At 40.4% G+C, this 25,128-nt stretch overlaps 1 protein-coding gene across 10 annotated transcripts in view; it reads left to right on the forward strand.

Moving 5' to 3' along the window:
• Positions 1–25,128, forward strand: part of PDLIM5 (PDZ and LIM domain 5) — a 127,324-nt gene that overhangs the window by 16,169 nt on the left and 86,027 nt on the right. For all 10 annotated transcript variants that reach the window (XM_057417985.1, XM_057417984.1, XM_057417983.1 and 7 more), the window contains exon 3: positions 24,123–24,274. In XM_057417985.1, coding sequence (XP_057273968.1) covers positions 24,123–24,274 — 152 coding nt within the window. The remainder of the gene's footprint in view (positions 1–24,122; positions 24,275–25,128) is intronic.

Genomic DNA, 25,128 nt, shown 5'->3' on the forward strand with positions numbered 1-25,128 from the left:
TTCTCCTGTTCTGCTTTGCTCTGCTGATGATTGCCTTGTATAAGTCACCCTTTGTCCTACAGCATGGACTTTTTACTTCTGTAGGAATATGGGGGAGAGGTGAGAACTCACAAGGGGGAATCCCTCATGGAAAAAAAATATTGTTCAGAATGAGGGGGTAAAGATAAGCTTTGTGGAATGTGTAACTGCTGTGCTTCAGAGGGGTGCCATGCAAGTATTTTAGACTTGGATGCAATGACTTTTATGTAATATTAGTATCAATTCTGGGAAATGTAATACATAACAATAGGCATTAAGAGTTAGGAAATACCTAAGATTGCTAACTACTCAAGTTGAATCAAGAGTTGGTTTTCTAGTGCCGTTTTTTTGAGTTTATGCCAAATAGATTTGAGTCTTTCAATTTGTCACCTCTTTTAACATAAAGAGGTGGGTAGTTTTGCAAGAACATAATTTGTACTGGCATCAGTTTCCCTCCCCTTGCTTTCCTTAGCCCGAGGAAGTCTTTCTTACTGCTGAAATAAGTCTACCAGGTGTTTTTTGCTGTTAGTTATGATTTAAGAGGACTGCTGTTCAGAAACCATTATTATTTGTGGCATTAACAGAGCTTAGGGTTCAAAGAAGTGTATGATGGGATAAGAATGAAGGGAATCATAAGAGCTAGGTGGAGAAAAAACACCAGCCCCCAAACTACAAAACCCACAAAACTATTAAAATCAAGTATATACGATACTTGTCAGAAATCTCTAAATGACAAATGATGAAAGGTTTGGACTCTCTATACTGCATGGTGTAAGTTTATAGGGATATTTTGCTTTTGTTTTGAACTAAGTACTGCATAAAAGTCTGTAACCATCCTTTGCCTTCTAATTTTCTCTTATTGTGCCAGTCCTTGCCAGACTGTAGCACTCCTGGTTTTGCTGTGCCTAGCAATGGGCTTCTGTTAATCAGAAAAATGAGGCTGTATGGCATCTCTTTTGCATTATTGATTCAGTTGCAGGAAATACTTTAGCATCAAGAAACAAGCTGCTCTTTTATGCAGCAGAGAGCACCTTGGATGCCACTGGATTCTTAGACAAGCATAGATGTTGTCAGCAGCGTGTGCACCCTTTGGGTTGCCAGTCCAAAAAGCACTACTGACTTCTTCAGGGAAAATACTGTAGCTAGGGTTACATGAGAGGTGATCAGGTGGGTCTAGAAGTGTCTTCTGACTTTTCTGACAGGCATGTGACCACCCTGGTTGTGTAGACTTAACTATATATTTCAGTTTCATGAAGTCCTACGCATGGGGCTGTCTTTTGGAGCCTGCCACAACAATCCTATTGGTCTCCCAGGTTCATGGCAAGAGTAGCAGCTGTATTCCTTCAGCCACTTCAGGCCATTCTGGTTCAGGAGAGCACAGAGGGTTTAGATTTCATTTGCCCGAGGTTGTAAAAATGTGATAGAGCTAAATGGCTTTGTAAAGAAAGCAGTAGCTTCCTTGGGTTGATCTCTGTTCAGCAGTAAATGGAGTCTAAAAGCAAAGTGTTGGTTAAAATTCACCTGAAAGATACTGTTTCAACTATTACCCATCCCTTTCATTCATGCTGGGAGGAGGAGTAAAGTTATTGAAAGGCTTGAACTAAAATGGACTCAAAATCTAAGTAATCAGAGGGGCCACACTGCAGTTACAGCAGAGCCGGGTTTGTTTTGCCAATTCTCCTGTAAAGGGGAAGAAGTGCTCAGAGTCTGCTACCTCACCAGTAACCCTAGCTGGACATTACTTGGGACCACCCATCGCTATCTTTGACCTCTTTTGCTGTTTTCCTGCATGCTGGAGTGATATTCCCAAAGCAGCCCTTTGAAGGGAAGGTCTGTGGGAAGATTGCTACGGTTGAGATTATAGAGGAAATTCAAGTTACTCCTGCTGGTGCCATACTTGAGTGTCACCGTGAGCTTTTGGGAGGGCAGTGTTGCAGGGGTGCTGTTAAGTCCCCAGTTCTTTGCATTGGTGTGCTTTTATCAAAATTTGGTTTTGATTTAAATCGCCAAAATAATTCTTCAGTGTTGCATTGAAGGGTCAAGGAAAGTAAGCTGAATGACCCAGCGAAACCTCAGAGTGTATCTTGGCATTAAAATTGTGAGATTAAAAAGCGCTCCTTATTTCTAGGGCCTGACTCACATTTTTTGAATGTGTGAGGGTGGCAGTGCTAGCTCCTATGGTCAAGTAGCATTATAAATATTTCAGGACTGTAGGGCACAGAGCTGTGCCAAATATTTTTCTCATGTTTGGGTTTTTTCCTGATTCCCAAACCAAATTGTTGCAGATCTCGTATAACCCGGTTTGTGTGTGTAATTAAATGGACAACATGTTAAATCTCCCATGTTTCTGACAACGGTGCGTCAAATCCAAGTATTTAAATTGATTACATAGTGACAGAAGTGTTGCTGACTGTCTAAAAGCTGTTTTATTGAGACACAGTGTATGCGTTTTCAAGTATATGTGGTGGGGAAAGTGAATTGCAAAGCAGCTGGCTGGCTAGAGACCTTCAGAAATAAACAGCACATGGCATGTGTAGTAGAATTTGACCCTGTTAGGAAAATAAGTAGGGCAGAATGGCTGGTTATTAATGGTGGCTCCAGCTTCTGGTGGCAACACAGGCAAGGCAAAAGAATGGCAGGGGGGGAAATCAAGTGGGATTTGAATAATTCTTCCTGCCTGCCAGGAAGCCCTAGATGCCGTGAAGCTCATTTAGCCAGGTCATAAATGAATTCTCCTCTGACAGATTGCTCTCTGGGGGAAGTATTTTTCCATTAGTTTTCATGAAGCATTACAAGCTGCCACGAGTCCAGAGCATTAAAGGGTGGAGGGGGCTTTCAGCGGAGGTGTGTGGGAATGTCTTGCTCGGGACTTCAGCAGACACTGGGATGCGGTGTGCTGCATGCAAGGAGTTGGCACGTCACCCGCTGTGCCGTGGGGTCACCGCCGAGTGGCGTGGGGAGGAGCAGGTGGCTGGGAGTTGTTGGCTTCATGAATTTCTCCCCAGAAATGCTGACAAGGTCCCTTCGTGCTTTAGCATAACAACTGAACTGATAATTTGCTTTCTCTGATTACCAGACGTGTGGGTGTGAACAGGCTGCCCAGTGTGCTGTTCTGTGCAGCGGTGAAATAATGAGGTTGAGCACTGTGGATGGAAAGGGATGGGTCTTTTCTGCCTGCGTTATATACAGATGAGAAAAGATGGAGGATAAATACATATGTTTATTTGTCTGATACGAGTATGCTCAATCCAGACTTCTGTGCTATGTGGAATAAGCCCTTTACCAGATGAAGCTTTGGGCTCTCTTTGTGCTTCAAGAATTCTAGGTTTCTTTTAATCTGAAGATTCTAACCTGTCTCTGCTAAAGGGAGACAATCCTTTAGCCAGTGAAAAATGTGTATTACTATGGAAAGACGTTTTGCTTGTTGTGTTTGGTGCTGCTTTAACAAGTGTGTGTCGTGAGGGAGATTGTTGGAAGTAGAAGATGGAGTGTGGCAGGCAAGATCCTGAGGAAATGTTGGAATAAGTAGATATGCAGATAATAGTAACTTAACCTCTCTTGAAGAAGTTTAGGAAATTTATTGCTTGATTTATAAATTTGTTATGCTTCTAAAAGTCACTGAAACATAACGATGCTCAAAGAAGGTATAGGAAAGATCTGTGTCATGTTGCATAAATAGCTAGACTGGGTCCTTGTAAACAGCCGTTGTAAACTGTATGGGACTGTAATATAGGTAAACTCATGATTTCTTTTTCTGCAGAGGAGGAAGAATGATGTTTACAGTGTGTACCTTATGTGTCTTATGATGTGTCTCCATATGCTATTGATTAAAATGAGGTAACAGAGCAGAATGTAACAATGTGTAAGCGCAGTACTCCACAGTTATCATTGGGACATAATTTTGATTGGCCATCTGTGTGTCCAGCACATTTAATTTGAAAACTGAATTTCAGTGTAAGAATGGGCTTTATATTGTAAGTTAAACTAGCTTTTGGATTTTCAACTAACACGTTGTGGAGGAAAACAATAAAGGGGAATGAATACAATCCCCTTAAGTGAAACTAACCTTAATTTCTTTTCCTTTCTTGATTTACTTCACTCTCTATATACATGAATATGACAGCTGGCATGATGCCTCCTTTTTGAATTGTGCTGTTTAGCATTTCTGGCAGCTGGATATGTGTGGAAAGCTGTATAGTGACAAATCGGTTTCTCATACCTTTTGTAGTCTGGTTTTCATCAGATGGAAAAATGTTAATACCCCCTGAACTTTCCTCCTTTGGCTCACACGGACAGCAATTTACTTGAGCATTTCCTGTATGTTGTCTTTGGGTATGGAGCTCGTGCTTTCTATCTCTGCTGAGTTGCAGAGCTACATCAGGATGCTGCCTTGTCCCCAGGTTTCTTGGAGCATTTCTGAGGACACCCTGGACTCGCATGCTGCAGTCAATTGGGATGGTGCAAACTTATGGAAGCGAATTTATCCTCAGTCTGAAACAGTATCTGAAGTGAACCTTGGAGAAATACTTCACTTTGTGTATTTGTTGCCATGCTGTTGATGTTTCCTGCATGTCTTAACAGAATTTCATAAGTTTCCTGGTCAAGCAGAAGTCTGCCTACAAAGAGTTACTGCTTAGAAAAGAAAAGCTTAGACAATCCTGACTTTTCCGTATGCTAAAATGTATTTTGATGCTAGTAAATGAATATTTTCAGAAGTGATGAATAGAACCTTTGTTTTCAAGGGATTTTTCCTTGGTTTTGTTAGTGTGTTTTGGCTTCAGAAATGTACAAATGAAGAATATGGCATAGAGCAGATTTGTCTGTTAACTGAATATTTTGTGTTTATTCAGGCTGCCTGAGGAATTTTGTGTTGTTTGTGGGCAAATAACTGTTTCTAGTCAACTCTGCCCAGAGTGCTTTAGTATTTAAGCAGGTGCGGAATTTTGACCTCTTGGACATGCAGGTATTGTGATCCATACACCGCACTGTGGAATAGGTTGCCTACTGTAAGCAATCACCATAATGATTTTACTTTCTACTCCCTTTCTGCTCTACTTGGGCACTTAATAGTAGTTCTGCAAGCATAAATAGTTCACCTTAACAGTTTACAGTTACAGCTTTCTGATCATGCCAATATACAGACTTCCAGCAATACAAAGAGATTTTCTGGAGACGGAGCTGTGAGAAGCACTGAAATGCTCCTTGGAGGCCCTACCTTCAGTGCATGGGTGGATGCTATAGTGATGACAATGCCTGGAGGAAAAAGAATGCAAGCCTCTTTTTCTGACAGCAGATAGTCTTGTCTAAACGTTTTACTTGACTAACTCGCTTTAACAGTGTAGCTGTTAAAAATGCAGTGTTGAGGCCAGAACATCAATGTTTTGCTGGTTTTCACTTGATAAATATTTCTTTACTGGAGCTTCTTTATCCTAATTCCCCCTTCTTGCTTGAAAAGCTACTATTTTCTTTTTTTTTTTTTTTTTTTGCTTTATAGCAAAGCTGAAACAAGAAGGTGGTTTTTGTCCCTGTGAATATGCCTAGTTCTTCAATTTTATCCTTCCATTTCACTGCTGGTTTTGAATACTACCAAAACTGTAATTTGGCCCTCTTGTCTCCTCTCCTCCAGTTCTAAGACTTGGAGCAATCCTCAGGCCTCAAATATTTTCACATTGGAAAAAAAGAAAGTCTTAGGTTATTTGAGCCAGGCTACAAGAAAATAATACAAATATGGAAGAACCAAAGCACAGTCACACCCTTGAAGGGAGGATGTGATGTTGTCTTTGAACAAGCTCTTCCTCATCAGCAATTCACTGGAAAAATTACTTTGGCTCTCCTTAGAAAGTGTTTTGAGTTATTAATGGACTTTGAAGCTTTCTTTAGGACAGTATTTTCTTTTGTCAAGAGTGTCTTGAAGTTCTTCAAAAGCCAATTTGTAAGTTATTGCAAGGATTAAACAGACTCATGTTGACATAAGTAAGCTTTTATGTTTATTAGGTTTTAATGTAGACATAAAAAACACGTATGTGCAGGTCTCTCTGCATGTTTTATTTTAGTGCTACAGAACGCCGAGGAAAGAGATGTTGCAACACTAAGTTTTGTTAAAAGTACAAGCTGACCTGTTGCCAGCAGGCACTGGAAAGTTGTCATGCAAAGCCTTGCTGAAGGAGAAATCAGAAGTGGTTTCCTTAGTACAGCTTTTTATTGATGCATACCAGCCCTGAAACAGGGGTGGTAACACTTCTGCAGGGATCAGGCCTTTAAGAACTAGCACAGCACTATTGCCAAAATCTCCAGGATATATATAACTATATATATAGTTATATATATATAACTGAGCATTGCTGTTCAGCTGGGAGCAGATTTGGGTCTCTGCAAGCACCCACTGCAACCCTTGGTCCAGGATAAAAAACTTACTCCTGGATCAAAAGCTTGCTCCCAAGAAAAGCAATCTCTGAACTGACACCTTCCCGGGGAAGGTGTGGCTCAGGCCATGTCCTGTAGGGCAGCTTCATTCATGCAGTGGTTCACTGTGGCCTGACCCTTGTCCTACCTGGCAGCATCACAAAAAAATGGTGATAGTTAAGCTGTGCTTGAATTTACTAGGAAAACCAACTTGGTTTGTATTTTAAATCCCCTTCCGTTGCTGAGGCCTCAAACAACGAGTGATATGTTATATTGTCAAACTAAATATCACTTACAAATGAGTTGGCAAAGGTCTCCTTTTTGTTTTCTCATTGTGGTTGTTATAGTCTAGATACATCACTTGATATCTAGCACATGAAGCAGCAGTAGTCAGCAATGCTTCAGTGCTTTGTTCTGTTTTCACGTTGCCCTTCAATGTGAAGTTTGCGTGTGGGTAATGCCATTGCTATGGGACAGCCTGTCCCTTGCCCTTCCTGGCCCGGTTTTCTGTGCAGCATGCCACGTACATGCTGCTGGTATGGATGTCCCCAGACCTCCAGGCACAGTGCTAGTCCTGTCCCTGCCCTCTTGCATTTTCATGTATCTCCGGCTGAGGCTGGCCTAGGAATGCACCCGAGACCTTTGGTTTTTGCTAAGTATACTTCAAGCAGATACCGGGATGCTTTTTATATTTCTATGTTAAAACGAGGCTTTTGTTCACACTTGGAAGCAGTAAAGACAGAGGCTGTAAATTGAATGTGGAGTCTGTAAATCCTAGTTAAATTCAGCTGCAAGCTGAGTTCGTTTCACTTATTCGCTGTAAATTTGATTATTTTTCAATCTGAGACCCTTTGCCAAGTGCATATGGCATTTTTCACTGCCATGGGATACTTCTGCACATCTGGATTTGGCAGAAGCATTGGCTAAATCCTGTAATTCTTAAAACTCTGGAGCTGTGGCCCTCTGTCTGCTCTGTTTTACCAGAGAGCAAAGCCTGTAATATAATCTATAGGCAGCATATTGAAGTGACGTGCCAGCTTGTTGTGCCATGGTTTTAAATAACTTGCATTCATTCCCCCCCCCCCAAGTACTAGATGAAAGTTTAGACCCTTGCTGAGCAGCCCACACCACGGTTGAAGCTTGCTGTTCAACACGTACACTCTGGGGTGGCTGTGTCCATTTTGGAGGCTTTCCCCTACTACTTGCTCTTCCATTTCTTTTTTAGTCAGACTTCTATTGTAGTTTGTGGGATTTTTTTTTTTTTTTTTTAAACCAAATTAAAGTGACAACTCTGGAAGCAAAGCTTTCATGTCATTTCCTATGCCATATTTGTCTGCAGGTGAATGACTGTGAGCCTTACATTCTAGCTCCTTACAACCCTACTGTCTTTGGTACCACTAAATTCGGCTAGAGTGATTTTATTTTTCCTTGCAAATGTTTCATGTAGGTGAAGCAGCATTCGACCAAAATTAGATTTTTGGGCAACCATACTAAAATGTCATAACTGGGTGATATTTAAAATTAGAAAACAGTATTTAGAAGTATTTAGTTATGCAGAATTAAACCAGAAGACTCTTATGCTAATGAAGTTATTGTTGCATCAACCAAAAAAGATCAGGTGAGTTGGAGAAATAAAAGAACTTCTTCATTGGAGGACAGTGTCATTGAGCTGTGTGACTAGTACTAATTTTGTCATGTGATATGTCCCTGAAACTAAGGGGAGCTTGCCTGGGATTGCCTTTGTAATGATGTGTATTTATGTGGTTCACAGTGTTACTCAAAATTCTTTTCTAATCTTGGGTGTTCCCTCCAGCGTTGCAAGTTCTGCTTTTATGGTTCAGTGAGCTCCTCAGCCCCATCTCCAGTAACCTGGAGTAGGAAGGCACAGTCTTAAGCATGGACTTAAGCCAGTATTGCTTCAACCCTGCCATTCCCCTGACCTCATGTACCACCCTCAGCCCCTGTGCTATCACCGCTGCTCATCCATTCGCATGCTGTGTGTATCCTAAAAATTTGGCTTCCATGAGAGCTACCTGTAACTGCAGACACTGTGTTACTGAAGTGTCAAGTTTAATTATATGAACTGAAAGCTAGAGCAGACTGTGTTTTGGTGAGGTTTTCTTAATCTCCCTCTAGGGACATAGGATTTTTCCCACCTGTGCTGGGAAATTAACTTTCACTTTTGACCTGTGCTGGATTCAGTGATATAAAGGGAGATGCTACGTAGCATATCTGACTATTAACATTTGATTTACAAATACTAGCCTCCTCTGGTACCTTCCTTTTCTTTACTTTCTTGTGCACCTTTATATGCAGTGATCTGGGTCACCCTCTTTTCTCTGAGCTGTAATTAGCAGACTCTGATGAATGTGACAAGTTACTTTGTTTTCCAGCAGATTGCACTTGATGGCTGCTGTTGTTCCACTCTGCTCCTTATGCTGTTGTGTTGCTACACCAGTCTTGTACTCCTCAAGATGATGAAAACCAGCCTGCCTGTGTCTCCTCTGTAACAGGGAGAGGAATGACAGCTCTTTTATGTTCAGTGAGCACTGTGGTTAGTGTTTAGGAAGTGCATGTGACAGTAATAGAGAAGCAGGGAGGTCTGGTGTAACCTTAGGCAGGTTAATCACTATACATATTGACATTTGAATGCAAACTTTCAGCAGCACCAGTATTTTCATATGTCTGCTTAGTATTTCTTTTGTTTTTTTTTTTTCATTAATATCTTGGTGTAGTCTGGAAGAAGAAAGAAAGATTGTGTTCTGTTTTAAGCTTTGTTTATTCAGAACAGATTCCAACCCCCCCCCCCTCAATTTAATAGGAATGTGGAAGAACTCTTTCTCCCCTGGTACGTGTCTTGTGCTGCTGTCATTTTAATTTTACATACTTTCAGTTCTCAAAGGTTTGAGCTTCCTCATTCTAGTTAAGCAATGTGGGTTGAAGAAGTGAACTGCTTGCTTGTGCATCTGAAGAGCTTGAAATGTAACTTCTTCAGCAGTTGACTTAGTGGTTTCATGCTCTTCAATATGAGTCATTACTAGAAAATACAGCTCTACCAGTGCTGGTCTTTCCCTTGGCACATTTAGTTTGTTTAGTTAATGAGAGGAACACTTCAGAGGTAATTAAACACTTTCTGAAGTTCATGTTAAGAAGCTCCTATAAATAGGAGGCTGATGTCCTCCAGATGCTCTGTGGTGGCAGAATACCCAGAGGCACCGAGAGTGGCTGGGCTGTTGGCTTCTGAACAGGGCCTGTCCCCTTGTGAAGGCTTTTGTTCTGGAGACAACATCCACATCTGGGAACTAGTGGAGCAAACACCTGGGATAGACCCTTTGAAGTCACCAGGTGACTGGTCCTAATGTGGGATGGGAATTATTTTTGTGACTCTGACACAGGGTTGCATTAGGCCCATGACTCTTCATCAGGCTAACAAATATCTGTTCATTGCTGCATAAGTGACTTCTTACACTAGCAGTGATAGTGGAAGCTCACACATGTGCGCATATAGACAAGGGAGTGTGGGACTGACCCTATTGCTATGGCTCCAGCCAATGAGCATCCCAGTGAGAGTGCTGAAGTACCGTTATCCTGTACATCTGTTTACTGTGTTCATACCTTTATTTAGAAACGTTTGCAAGACTGATTTCTCCCTTTCCCTTCCCACCAGTCCTGGTTTGGATGCTGCTATTTCACAGTCTTCAGGAATACGTGCAGCGACATGCTGCACTTGCTGTGTGGTGCTGGAGGAAACTGCCGTTCACACCATTTTACTGGTGTGAACACCGAGCCTTTTTGTATCAAGCTCTTCAGAAGTGCTGTCATTAATGCAGTTCCTGTCTCCAGATTATGGAGTGGGGTAGAAGGCTTTTGAGGTGGTCCTCATATTGGGGGGAAGGATGGTTAAGTGTGAAATTAAATGGTTGATACTAGATCAGTAAGGGTGTGTTGTCACCAAAGTGTCTTGCTAATATAAACTCTGCAGAAATCTTCAGTTTGGCATCACTGTCTCATGGAGGGTGCTCAGACCTGTGCACTCTGTATTTTGGTAATGACTTTTCTCACATCCTTCCCTCAGAACAGACTGCCAGTTGCATGAGTTTTCTTGTGGTAAGGAACTGAACTCCAGGTTAAAACCACAAATGCTTCAAGTAATATATGTATTGTAATGAGGATCTTCAGTGTCTTCGTTTAACCTGATCACCTTTCCAGGTCACAGGTGTCCTTTTGTGAATGGGAAAAGAGAAAAAAACATAAAGCAATGCTAAACTAGTACTCCCCTCCCCTCATTTGTAAATGAGACTGAAGGTTTGCTTCTGGGAAGATGTTTTAGTTCCAGGGTTTCCAGCTTCATTAATTTTCCTGCTCTGGTCATGCTGATTATTGTTTTTTTTTTTTTTTTTTCCTTCTCGCTTGTATGGTTTGCTTTCATTCTTTGTCACTGTACTTAAAAAGCAGTGCAAAAGGTACTCCTGTAATCTGCATGAGCATTTGGATAACAGTTCTTTTCTGTGAGAGGCTGTATTTTATCTAAGGTGGAATATTTGCCGTGTTGAACTACCAAATCCTAACTTTGTTAGTGCATTCTTCATTTTCTGGTCATGAAGACCTTGTGGAAGCCGAGTTCTCCTGCCCATGTGGCTGTTGTTTGAGTTGGTGACTTGTAGCATAGTTCACAGAGATCGGAATACTATGGTGTACAAAAAGGTATCGAATCCTTCTCCAGTAAGTGCCTGAAGAGGTTTAAGGACAATCTTATTGGAAAGCTGGAGGGAAAAGGAAAAGCATCTCCAACTACACTGCAGGCCTCTCTTGTTCAGTACTTGTTTCTCACTATAACCAATTGCAAGACTCCTACTGATATTAATAATAGTTTAACTTGCGTATGATCTGGGTCAACTTGAATTATTTTTATGTAAGTGCAATAAAACTTCGAAGTCAAAATTATTTTAATATGCATAAATTCTATTATCGAATTCAAGTAACAATAGACCTTACTGTTTTTTTGTACCCATGTCAGCGCTAATGCCTTTCTTAAAAATCCTTAATGCAGTGTGCTCTTGTTTTTATTAATGCATGAAACCACTATATTCTCAGCATACCTAAATATACTTTGGATGCTATAATTGTGCTAAGTTCCTGTTTAAATCTAACAGAGAACACATACCTGTGCTCCCTTGAAAAGCGAACCTTTTAGTGGATTAGAGATATGGGCTGTAACTGAACACCAAGTAGCGAGAGGTGTAAAACGCTTCCAGACTCTTCAGTCACTGTAAGACCCTGTCAGGGATGTACGTGTAAATCTAGGGCTTCTCTGGTAAGCTGCGTAATTATAAGATACCTGATGCCTTCTAATAGGTGGCTGGTGAGGTATGTATGGGTGAAACTGTAAAGAAAGGCATGATGGATAGCTGTGTGAAGAGCTCAGATCCTTCTGTACCTTTTCTGTTGTCCCACTGAGCCCGTTTTTCTTTTGGAAGCTGGTTGAATAAAAATGATGTATTTATGAGGAAAAACCTTTCCCCTAAAATAGGTTTGTTAAACAGGCAGTAAATGTGCAAACAATGCCTTTTAGGACTGGAATGAGGTGAACCCTTGATCTCACCAGCTCATATGACTTAAGGACATTGCTTGCCAAAGGTCACTGGCTGCCTGTTTAAGCCTCACATGTGTGGTTATTCCTGCCTCCCCCTGCAGAGACAGGACTGGGGATGGCATTGCTGTTTGATGATTGATGAAGTATGTCTTGAATGGTGGTCTTGGGTGGGAAGTCATTGGACCCTTCTTGCTCTGGTGGCCAGCCTGATCCTGTGATGGCCTTTGAATAATGCGTCTTATCCTGCCTGCTGATGTTTGGGGAGGGAGGGAGCTGACTAAAAGATGCTCGATTTTGTCTTGAAGAGTTCTGCTTCACAAACATCCAGTGCATCACTGCTCAAGGAAGTTTTATGCCCTGTGAAGTGAGTTGTATACTCATGTGTCTGGTCAAATTCTGGCTTAGACCATTAGTGACAGCTGATGGATGTATCTTGCTGTTAGCTGAGGGGGAAGGAGCAGGTGCTGCGGGGTCTTATAGTGATGTCCTGCTCTGTCGTCTTCCCTACCTTGGGCAATAGGCCCTGGCATCTCCTGCATGGTACTGACCTTGCCAGCAATCCCAGCTGTAGTAAGCCTCCAAGCGGAAAGAAGCATGAAGGTGTAGTAACCCTGCCAGGACAGTTATGCTGTCTTGCTTTCCAAGATATTTCTTGGATATTCTCACTTCCTTATTTTGGGCAGATAAAGAGTTTTTCATTGCTTTCAAGAGGCTGTGTTAGTTGTTGAGTTCCAACTGATGTGGAGAATCTCTTTTGAGGATAAGCTATCAGCAGTGAATGTCCCTGATGGTTTATTCTGGTACCTTTTCAGTTTGAAAACTTTGCTCTTCATCTGGTACAGTTGATGCAGAATTCAAGCGAAAGCAAGCTGAAAAAAACCCAATTAAATACAGATTTTTATGTGTTTAACACTTTGGAAGAGTTTTATAAATCAGTATTTCCAGCAGTTCTAGAAGTAATATGTTTACTTCTAGAAATTATTTGAAATCTAGCAAAATCTAGTCTTCCTACAGTAATTTTTTTTCTTGTTGGGTACCCAATGAAAAAGAAAACAACAAACAAGTGTTAAGTGACATGTTTAAAAAAAAAAAAACTGCACAGATTTAACAGGCATAAAGGTAGGCTCTGTCATCATGTTTATCAAAAGCCTTCTGCTTGAGTGATGGTCAGGCTTTTATTCTTAAATAGCTTTGGAGCATTCAGGAGACTGTATGTAGGTTTTAGAGGTTAGAAGAGTGTAAATCACATGGAGGCCAGTGACATCTGTGCAAGTGATCAATATTTTGTATTGTTATCAGGATTAATAAAACCAAACCTAATCTGTAGGCTTTCCATACCACCTGCCTTGGATTGAGTTGGAGAAATGATTGGATATTGGGTTGTGGTGTTGTGTTGTTTAACCTGGAATAGCTTTGTCTGTAACCAGCAGTGCGTATTAGATTTTACTTCACAGTTTTAGAGCAGTGTTGGTATTAGTCCTAAATTTTCAGACTGTAAATTATTTTTATTTCCTTAGATGTGAAAATGAAGCAGAGTTTACAATGAATATTTAGGGTGGATTTTGTGTGTATATGTGTCTTAATTTTGCAATGTCCTGATTTTAGTTTTGGTAGTATAGAGTTCAGAGATCTTGACATACAAAGTGGGGGGGGGGGGTGGTGGTGAAGGAGAAAAAAGAGACAATAAATAAAAAGATACCAGAGACCTAAGATGACTACTAGGCTCCATTTTACAAGACTCTTCTGCAAGTCCAGGCTTTGAATGGCTGGACTCTTTCCACTGTGTAGTGGTAGGCTGAGAGCCAATGATAGGCTGTTGCAAGGTGTAAATTTGAAGGGTTGAGTTTTCTTCATCGTTTTTTCAGAGGTAGTTGATAACCAGCCTTATACATTGTTCAGTTGTGTTACAACTTTCGGATCTCAGTATGTCCAAGTAAGAAAAAACATGCTGCAGTATAACTCAGACTTTAAGTTATGATTAGCAATTGCAGGTTTCTAGCAAAACTCAGAAGACTGTTAAAATAGAGGAGTAAGAAATTTAGACAGAATTTATAGTGGAAACAAGCACAGTATCATTTTCCTTTCTGGAGCTTTAGTAAGGAAATTTTGTGTGGGTTTATATTCAATCCTAAATGCCTGCAGTGCATTTAGGAATCATATGGTAAAGTGAATTTACTTAAATTGAGGGTCTTCATTTTGCAGCCTGAGTATTTGTCCTCAATAGTTTCCTATTTTCTCAGGACAGCTTCAAACAAAGCTGATAATCTTCATATGGTCTTAAAGGCACAGATCCCCAGGAGAGAGGAGAAATGCCTTTTAATTTATATAGGGGGGTGTGTGTGTAAAATAAATATTTATACATAAATACTTAAAGAATGCATGTGTATAACACCATCTGTAGTAATAGATCTAGCGTTTTACATACATGTATAAATAAATGTATATATAAAACCCCACACCTGGGACTGTATAAACAAGTGATATAAAAGTGATGCTTAAAGTCAAATAAACTGAAACTGTGTGTATAAATTAAAAATGGAAAATTAAATTTGATTTTTTTAAATGTTTATTAGTTTGCAATAAATATTTTTGTCTTAGCTATAAACAGCTATATGAATTTATTAAACAATGTGCAGCTCCTTTAAAACTTGTTTCTTGTTTTCTGAAGGTGTTTTTTATTGTACATTTTTTCCTGCAGTGTTTCATACTTTGGGGTTTTAGCCAGTAAATGTCTAGCTTAAAATAAATGTCTGCTGTAATGTTCCCTTGACACATAAAAGGCAATATATCCACTTGGATTTACTAAAATCTTCTATTTGTTTTATTTCTTTGTGCCAGAAGTTTGTGTTGCTAAATAAAGGTACATACATAGAGGACTATGCTTCATTGAGCTAGAGTAGGTCTCAGCACTACCAGTGTATTATTATATATACTAATTAGTTTAATTGTTACTTTCCATGCACTTCAGAGCATGCTTATTTTCCTGAAATGGGTTGTCTTTCACATGTTTAAGGTTGCCTTTTTCTTCCATATCAACAAAGTGCCATAAGCACTAGTGCCTTTATACTTAAAATGTGAACCCTCTATTGGTGTAGCATGGTTGAGTGGGAGAAGCTTCTGTATCTTGATGCTTTTCTTCTTCACTTTCTTCTTGGGTGTTGAACTGAATGCTCAAAGGAGAGCTGGCAGAAGTGCAGCTCTGAGTCTCCAGCCTTTGTGTCTGTGGTGGCTCTCCTGGCTGCACTTGGGTTTCATCTTGAAAATGGACTTCTGCAGTTCTTGCAGATTACCAGTTTGGGATGGCATTCAGGTGAGCTGTGCTCCCTGGGCAGATGACTTGTGCCAATAAGCAATACCTGCGGTGCCTGAACTTGTCTCCATTTTCCTCTTACGTGTTGCAGCTTATCATTATCTCAATTCTTTGAAACAAGCATGTTGTTTCCTACATGTTTATACATGCCTGGCTTGTTTCTGGATAGGAGAAAGTGAAAGAGCAGCTGGTGTACCTTTGGGGATTCAATTCGTAGTAGCGTTTTCTTGCCACTGGCTGTTAGTTTCTGTTAGGTGAGTTTCTGGTTCACAGTTCCCCACATAACTCTCTTTTGGCTTTGCTTTCATATGTGGGATTGCTTCATTAGTTGAATTTCCTTCTCAGTGCTGTCATATATGAGACTCTTTTCCTGTGAGAGGGACTCCAATCCCCCCCCCCCCCCCCCCCCCCCCCCCCCCCCCCCCCCCCCCCCCCCCCCCCCCCCAAGTGGAATACCTTTAAATTACACAGTATAGAATAGCACTCTGTTTGTATTCCTAAATTGAATGCTCTGGGAAACAGAGTGATTTCATCATGTTTGATGTGGGAAAGGTATATCCCATTAAGAGGGACTAAATCATAGACCATGAAAACAAAATTACATATGTTGGGCTACTAAGGTTATTAAGGAGATGGATGTTCAGTTAGTTGAACTAATTTTATCATCTGTAAATGAATAAAAAATAACCCTTCATGGGAAGGGAGGAAGTACACCATTATATACTCTGCGGAATTCTTCATCTTTATGGCCTTTCAGTATGGAAATTAATTTCCGATTTGGAAGAAGCTGAGCCTCTTTTGTGCCCATTCACACTTAAGCTCCATTAAAGGAAACTAACTCTGCTTTGGTTTAGGTTTGTTCAGGAGGCTTCAGCAATAAAACTTAACCAACTAACTTTTTCCAAACTGTTTATTCCAAATGAGGCAGGCACTTGAAACTTCTGTTCTGACGCAAATCACTCTGCTCCTAAGGCAATGCCAAGTCAGCAGTCCCAAGTAATTTTGTGCTTTGGTTGTGCAGTTAATTTGTGTTGGCCATCCAGAAAAACCCAACCCTAGGACTGGAGGAGAGACTTGCAGCTCCCAAAAGCTTTAAGCAGTCACACAAAGTCTGTGTTGTGTTTCTAGCTACATTTTCAATTTCCTCTTTCTGTCTCTCTGAGAAATTAAGTAGGCAGTAATTTTTACCCACTGGCATATAGTTTCCTAGGGAGAAACCTGGATTAATTGTGTAAACACTCTGAACAGAAGAATAATCTTCAGAGAGAGGACAGTTAAAATAAATAGGGTTCTAAGGCAGGCTGGCAGCATGAGAACACAACTGAGCGCCTTCAGGGAAGGCTTAGTAAAAGCTACTAATTTAGGGTCTTAAATATCTGCAGACATTCTGGCACTTGGCTGTAAATCATTTTCCATCCCTTCAGTGTTTGGAAAGCATGTATTTTTTGGAATTGCCCATGTTCTTCTTGCAGATCCAGTTATAGCCACAATGTCAAAATTATTTTGCCTTAGTCCTTTTGTCAACTTCCTTTTTGACATTGTGACATTATTTCTTCTCCAAAACAGAATGTTAGTTGTCTTCTGTTATTCAGGAAGTATTGCCCATTCCATCACAGTGGCAATATTTTCACCTCTTTTTTTTCTTTTCAATGCTTCAAGTGGCTTGGAAAAACAAGACGAGATGCTTAGTCTTGTTAGATGCCAATAGAGCTACACTTGCAAAGAGTAGTTTCTTTATGCCTTGTGCGAGGTGAGAATGAATTTTGACTCATTTTAATAATCCTGTAAACCCAGTGGGTATTTTGACATTTAAACTTGTCTGTCAGCACCTGAATAAAATGTTTAAGATATGTAAAATGCATTAATTGTATCAGAATTTATTGCTATATGTATAGTTAACTGTTTCCCTTTCACACTGCCAAGTTCAAAAGCTGGGGTCATCCTTTCTAGGAACTGTTACTGAACTTGCAGTAATGATGAGGTGGTGGTGTTCTGTGAAAAATAAAAGCTGATGGCATCTTCTGTGAAGTTGTTTCTGCTTCCTTACATCCTGCAGCAGTTGTAAGGGAATGGGGAGAGGTAGCAAAGACAAAACCTGCTCATAGAAGAGCAGAGCTGCAAGGCAACCATGATCAGTCAAGCCATGACAAGTGAGAGATGGCACAAGTTAATAAGCCTTTTGGCATCAGCATGTGGAAACTGTTTTTACTTACTAACAGCCTGTTCTGGGCCAAGTGAGGGAAGCTGAGGGCTGCTGCTTCGGCTTTACTCCGCTGCCATTCAAAGTGATTTGTTTACTGCTAGTTGATTGAAAAATAAAGGAGCACATTTCCAAAAGGGCTGGACATTGTGCAGTTACCCTATTGTGTAAGCTTAATTTGTATTTTTGAATCTTTTTCTTCATCAAGCCAATTGTGTGTCAGAGTGATTTATGCTATGTGGTGCCTTTCCTGGTTTTAGCAGCCAAAGCTCCATGTTTGGTACACGAAAGGATGAAGTGAGTGATGTGTGTGTCACAGTTTGAAGTGTGAAAGAAATTTAAGTTGTATGTTTTATGTGGAGGGCATTAGCTAAATATTAAAGGTTGAAATACAGTAAGAGAAACTTTTAAGAAGAAAAAAGGGGGTTGAAACTAATTGTCTTTTCCCTAAAATGTGAACCCACAGCCGTGCTCATCTAAGACTTCAAACTTCGTGTTGTTTTTGTTTTGACGTAATTTCTGAAGGTGGGGCTACAGGCATATGCAGCTCAACCATGTTAAAATCTATGTTGTTGTCAGGGTTACTGCTGAGGATGAGTAGCAGACCTGAGAATGAAATGTGAGAGATGGTTTTGTGGGTTCTTTGCTAAATGCTTGTGGGATTTTTCTCATGCTTATCCGTGGGCTATGATTAGTCAAAGCATTGGTTTAGGTCTTCATCAGCCAACCCACTACCGCACAGCAGCAAGCGAGCTGCTGTGCATGGAGGGAAGAGATGACGCAAAGTGGGAGAACCTGGGAGGAAAGGCCAGGAGGCATGGGTAGCCCTCTTGCTGAGGAGCCCTCTTGCCAGGACTGGAGTTGTATCTGCTCTTGGGACCACAGCCAGACCAAGAAGTAGGGTTGGTACTTTGCCTTGTTTTTTTTTTCCCTTACACATTGTCTTTAATGGTTATTGGCATGCTGTGCACACTTTAGGTTACAGCTGTATAAATCAGTCAGGAAGCACCTTCAAAGTTATGGAGAGTAAAAGGAGGGAAATGAAACTTAATCTAATTTTGATCCCTGCTTGATTTGGGGAAAATCTTTAGCTTATTTGTAGGACTGCCTCATAACCCCTTTTATAGCTGGTTGTGTCAGTGGTTTCCACTGCAAACCCTGCATTAACATTCTTATAGCTCAGCTGTATAAATTTGATCTGGACTTTAAAATTGGTATGTACATTCTTGATTTGGAAGCAAGTATCGAGGCTGGTGGTCTAATCTGTTGGCTATGTGAACAATATTGCTGTAGTAAAGGCTGTGAGGAATATGATACAGCTCTTAGTTTCCATTGAGTGCAGAGGAAGCTTATTTGCTACAAAGAGCAGGTGCTCCCATGGCTTCTGCCCCCCGGTGCAGAAGCAGTAAACTGGACCCTAAGTGTCTCAAACCTGTTAGGAGTCTGGAGCATAAGCTGGGCTTTTGCTTCTTTCCCAGCAGGGAAGGTGGTGAGGAAGGGTTTTGTCTAGCCACCCCATTAAAGTGTGCTGGGGCACAACAGTACCGTATTTGTGCTCATGGTGTTCAGGTGTCAGATCCCAGTACCCAGTGCTGCTGCTCCTGTGAGTTGCATGGTGCTGGGGCCACCTATCCAGAAGGAGTCGGGTCAGATGTGCACAATTCATGTGAGGGAGCTGGTGCAGCTACAGAATATAAGCATGCCCTCCCCATACCATTTTGGAGTAAGCGTCTGTTCTCCAGAAATACAGTAAGGACTTCCTATAGAATCATAGAACGGTTAGGGTTGGAAAGGGCATTAAGATCTTGCTCTCTTCTCTTGCAGTGTTTCCCCAAAGAGGTACTTTTTAGTGTAATTTGAGCTCTAAGTACATTTGAGAGCATGCCATTAAAATACTGGCTATTGTGCAAGGTGGTACTTTGGTCAGGTGAAATGAGGCTAGGGATACAAACAAGGTAGTAACAGTTAATGAGTGTCAATATTAGCATAAAGTGCATTATAGCAGGGAGATAAAGCTCTTGTGGTTTGAAAGTCTGTGTGAAAGAGCAGAGGGTTATTTGATAAAACAGGTTGTCTGATTGCTTATTTTGTGATTCTGCAAAGTTCTCTTGTAATGGTCTTTCTGTACATGGATATGTTGTGTACTTATTTAAAACACTTTGTTATAGGGGAGGATAGTGCTGAAAGAGGAGCAATAGTGGTAATGATACAAAGATCATTGTCTGGTTGACTTCTGCTTCGATTATGCATGTTTTTAAACTGAATTGCTATACCCAGCCCAGTATTGTAAGTGCTCAAGGGATAAAATTCAAGCTGGAGGGATGTCAGGTAGCCCAGGGAGTTTTAAATTGGGAGCAATGAATTATGTTCCCAGAGAAAGTTGTAGATGACATTGAAGGATGTTTGTGTGATGCGGAGAACATTATTTACTGTGAGGCTATGAAATACTTTCTTTGGGAAAGTAATTGTGATGCACTGTCGCATGACCTGTTTGCAGCTAGGATTGATTCAAGGCAGGCATTGTGGAAAAGATAAAAGACAGCTTCCATCTCTTGCCAAATAGGCCTTTGTTCTATGAGTAACTGCAATTTAAGTATTTCATTTATTACTGCATAAAAGCTAAATAATGACAGTTCAAAGAAGAGATGCTTGTCAAGTTTTCTTTGCTTGTAATGAGAGTAGAAATAGACTGTTATGTGTTAATTAGAAATTAATTAAGCTGCGAATTACATTGATTTAGAGATAGATGCACATGTATGTGCACACATGCGATTTTCCTGGAAAGGATCTTCCAAAATTAAAGCAGTCTAAAACTTATCTCAAGAAAACAGTTGTATACCAGTATGCCTTGGGTTGTTTGCTTTTAAAAACCTGAGGCATAGATTGCTTATAGTAATCTATGCTGAGATTACTTTTTATACCATTGCTTTTAAAGTTCATCCTGGATCAAGAGCTGCTTTATTTTTGATTGTCTTCATTAAAAATGTTCTTTAGGGCAATATTTGCAGGTTTGGAATTCTGATGTTTAAAACAAGACCAACAAAAAAGTAATTTTTTGGGGGGGGTGGGTGTCAAAACTGAAAAGTGAGATTAGATGGGTGATTTTACTTATGTTCATTAGGAAGTGTCCTGCGCATCTCTGGATGGCATAGGCTGGCTTTTGGCTTTCAGCCATGAAGCTGATGGGGCTGAAATGAGGTTTGCTTCTGGAGGCTGTGGGAGTGATTGGCCTCAGCAGGTGCTTGATAGTGAAATCTGTCTTGCTTGACTACCCCTCTGCCTCCAAATGAGCTTCCCAGAGTTACAGAGACATGGAATTGAGTAGGAGGAAATGTCTCTGGTTTGGCAATTTTGTAGCTTTGAAGTCTGCTGTGTAACATCAAAACAAAGTCCCCTTCTTTAGCAGCTGTAATTCATGCTTGATTTTTAAAACTTGCCTCATGCTGTAAATACAGAATTAAGATAGATCCATCAAAGATCTGAAGAATCTTTGTGGTGCTGAGAAGTTAGTTTGATTCGTAGGTAGCCAGTTGTGTAATTTTAATGCTGTATTCTTCTGTGCATATGACTTGTTGCATTGAATACATTTATTTGCACGTATGCATTCAATAAAGGTGTATTTTTAAGGCTATGCTTTTTTCCTATTTGTAATTAATTAAGTGTTAAAGGTTGTTTCTTTTGCCTAATTGGTTTACTAGTTTTTTGGTATTTAAGCATAGGAAATACTGTAGTTCAGTGGTGACTGATGCCAGATAATTTCATTAAGCTAAGGTTAAATTTGCAGTTTAAGAACAAAATTGCTCATAGGGGGCTGGGGGAGGGGAGGGGGAATCAGTACAAAATAGTAAGGATTTATAAATGCCATTTAAAAATTTCTTGTATAGCTTAGCACATATGTATTTTTGTATCTCCTGCATCTATGGAATTTTTCAAAATCTAGAAGGGGAAAAGAAAGATAAATGGAGATTCCATTGTGACAAGGAATATGGGGAAGCTTTCTTTTAGCTTTGGTTGAATCAATTTGAAATATGTATGCAGTTTTGCTTATGTAATTCCTGGTACATATATGAACCTATTTATTGTAATGGTAATGCACATTTGCAGAATCTAGAAAGTGTCAAAACTGAGACTTCCAGACTACATATATCTGCAGTCTGGAAAAGATCCTTAATAATTTCAAATGTTCTAATTCTTCCTGCTTTATGAATTGTAGATACTTGCTTATTTTTATATACCTGTTCTTGTGATTATTTTCCTCTTGCATCTGGTGAAACTCTGCCCTTGTACCTTCAGTCCACTTCATTATAGGTGCTTCACAAGCTAAGGATGATGACTGGTACTCTCAGGGAAGACTTGTGCTTTGGCTGAGATTTCCTAGAACTATCAAGTTCACCTCTCTTGGTTAGTCAGACCTCTTGTTCAAAATCAGTAGGTGTTACTTAGAAGTCTTATCCACTGTATCTAGAAAAGTAGATTACTGCTATGGCATCCCTCTTCACACCCTTGTCCAGTAATTTATTCAGATGGGTCTGTGACAGCCTCGCCTACCAGGCAGATTCAATCCCCTGCCTACACAGCAGGTCTCATGGATGCAGCCAGGGCCTTGTCATGCTTCTCAGGACCTGTCTGCTCTTTCCCTCATCTCTAGGGTGCGCTTTCTGGACATAGTTCTATGGGATTTTCAGCCTGGGGTTTTGCTAAAATGATCTTATAGCTGCCTGCCATGTGTGCTTGCAAAAACCTTCATTCCCAGTAGGCAACAGTTTAAGGCTGACCTCTTGAAAGTCAGGCAGTTAGTTGTAAGTTGTGTGTTGGCCACCAGAATTGAGGAAAAAAAACAAATGACAATTGTGGATGGGTTGTTTGTTCATTTTTAATTTATCAGTTTGTTTTATTTTACACTTCTGTGGATGGTAAACCCATCCCTCCATGAAAATAGTTACCCTGAAGGCTGGTTTTAAAGTCTTACTGCTGAATGTGTAGATTGCATGTGAGCATCATGCATATTTACATACATTCAGAGAAAGGTGAAATTTATTCACTTGGGGAGTCCAGTCACAAAGCACAGTGATCCATTTGACCTTTGGCTTTTAGCACCCTTACGTTCCTTTTCCTTTTCCAGACCTTGCTGACAAATGTCAGCATGCTGTAATGTGTCGGTTTAGGGATCTGTTTATGGCAGGTTTCCCCCCCATGCAAAGGTTTGAGGAGCTTCCCTATAAATAGCTATGTTGGTCATAGCTTTCTATATGCCTGTGGGTTTCCTGATCTGTGTTTTATAGCAGCTGGGTCTCTTTGCTCGGAATTTGGGTATGAACACCAAATTTTGGAGGAATTTTGGTTTTGTTGTTGCAGCCTGTTATAAAAGGGTGCACTATACAAGTTGTAATTCTTACGAATTTAGCAAGACAAAGAGATAAAAGTCTTCCTTCTGCCTCCCTTTGAGAAGTCACTTGCTAGAGTGCAATTGTGGCCCAAGGAGAGCTCCACTTTTGGAAATAAAGATGAAGTAATTCTGCTGTTTGCTACACCTCCCTAAAACCATAGCAATTTCTTCAAGGAACACACTCATGTTTGCAGGCAAAGGAAAGAGTTGTGAAGTTTTGCATGCACAGCACAGGCAGCTATGGCTTTTCTGCTGTAACACAGGAAATACATCTGGAAACAAAGAGGGAATTTGCACCATTCAGGACTGCTCTTAGCAGCCACCTATAAAATGCAGATTGAGGACCAAGGATATAAATCAGTTCATAGATCTTACCATATGTTGCTTTATTTCTGCTCTATTTCAGTTCTTTGGGATGAAGCTAGTTGAAGTTCAGTGGCATAAAATTAAAAGATTACTTTTTTTTGTTCAATTTGGGTCAATAATGTGAACTTTTACAAAGGTTTTTGTTGCAAGATCATTTTGTTCATGTCCATAGGCAGTTAAACTGAAGTTTGGCAGTGACTTTAATCAAAGAGGTAGATTGCTCCACAAGCCTTTCTTATTCTGGTGTGAATATACTAAGGGTCACTGGGGCAATAAACCTACTGAGAGAAAGGCAAAACTAAGTAACAGGTCTGTGTGATGTTGAACTTCTGACTTCCTATATAGTTGCTGCTGGGGAAAAGTCAGCTTCACTATTAGTAAAGTCATCTGTGCACATAACCAGTCATTGACAGATGAAATTTCAAGGAGTTGTTTATACGGAAAATATAGAATGGGGAAAGTCTTCATCTCTCCTCTTGTGATCAAAGTTTCATATATGAAGAGATCAGAGGCTGGAACTTGGCATCCAGGAAACTGTGTGTTCCTATTTCTGCTTGCGTCTTTTGGTGACTGTACACATCTTCCAGTAGAAGTAGTGGCTGATTTTGAAAAACAGGCAATACTGTGCAGTACTTTTCCTGTCATTCAAGTGCCAATGTCTGTTGTGTCACTGGAAAGACAGATAGTGCAGCAACTGTCACAGGGACATACTCACAAAGGAGAAAAGAGAACTCCCCCCCCCCCCCCCATGAAACAGTACTGTGAATAAGATACTGTGGTCCTGTGTTCAGAGGACACAGACATAAACTATCCTACGTTCTCATTTACTGTTCTTGTGATATTTCAGCTTAATGATGGTGGCAAGGCAGCCCGAGCGCACGTGGGGATAGGTGATGTAGTTCTCACCATTGATGGGATAAGCACAGACGGGATGACTCATCTAGAAGCACAAAACAAGATCAAGGCATGTACAGGCAATTTGAACATGACTCTGCAAAGGTAAGATACCTGTTTAAAAAAAAAAAGAAAGGGAATTAATAGTCTTTTTAACAGTTGTTTGGAGGATAAAACTATGTAAGTGATTTGGCGAAGTGCATGGAGTTAAATGCTCACAATTGAAGGATATGCTTCTGTAGCTTGAAATGTGTCTTGATTTATTTCATTTTAGAAAACATGTGAGTCAAAATCTCTTTTCCAACCTTCTGTCAATGCAGTCTAGTTCCTCTTCCTTTTGAGCTTCAGTTTTGTTAACACTTATTTAATTAAAAACAGATCTTATCTTTTGCCCTCCCCTTCCCCTGACTGACTGGGGGTACTTCTTTTTTTGGTCAAGTGGTTCATAGTCTCTTTTACTGGCAAACAGAATGATGGATTTGGACAGTTAACCCCTGAGTTACATGGATTAGAACACTGCTGTTTAAGAGTCATAAAGAGATGTTTTCCAAAGCAATACTACTGTTTCACAAAGTAACAGCCTTCCTTTGCTAATTACGGTGTCTACTATAGCAGTTACAGCCTGGTCCAGCCTCATTCCTGAAACTTACAGTTTATTGAATATCAGCATACTTCTGTTAGCCCAGGATTATGTTTTGGGAGGGGTTGGAAGAAGGGCAGGATGCTCATGTGTGGGTTACTGGAACTGAAGCAGGAAGAGCAGCAGTGCAAGCAAGAAATTCCTTCAAGCTCTCAAGAGTCTCTCAGAGCTAACTATTGGCTTTTATTCGAAGACTGCTATTTTTACTTAATGAAGTGAGTGAGCATCCTGGAGGAGGAATGGCCTCTGAAGCCATCACATAATGAGAACCATCTTTTCTTGTTATCAAAGGAAACAACAGCACTTGCACCCTGTGATT

The sequence above is a fragment of the Pezoporus wallicus genome, unplaced genomic scaffold (assembly GCF_028554395.1).
Source record: "Pezoporus wallicus isolate ANWC-B61680 ecotype Strahan unplaced genomic scaffold, APGP_CSIRO_Pwel_v1 contig_6999, whole genome shotgun sequence".
Classification (NCBI taxonomy): Eukaryota; Metazoa; Chordata; class Aves; order Psittaciformes; family Psittacidae; genus Pezoporus; species Pezoporus wallicus.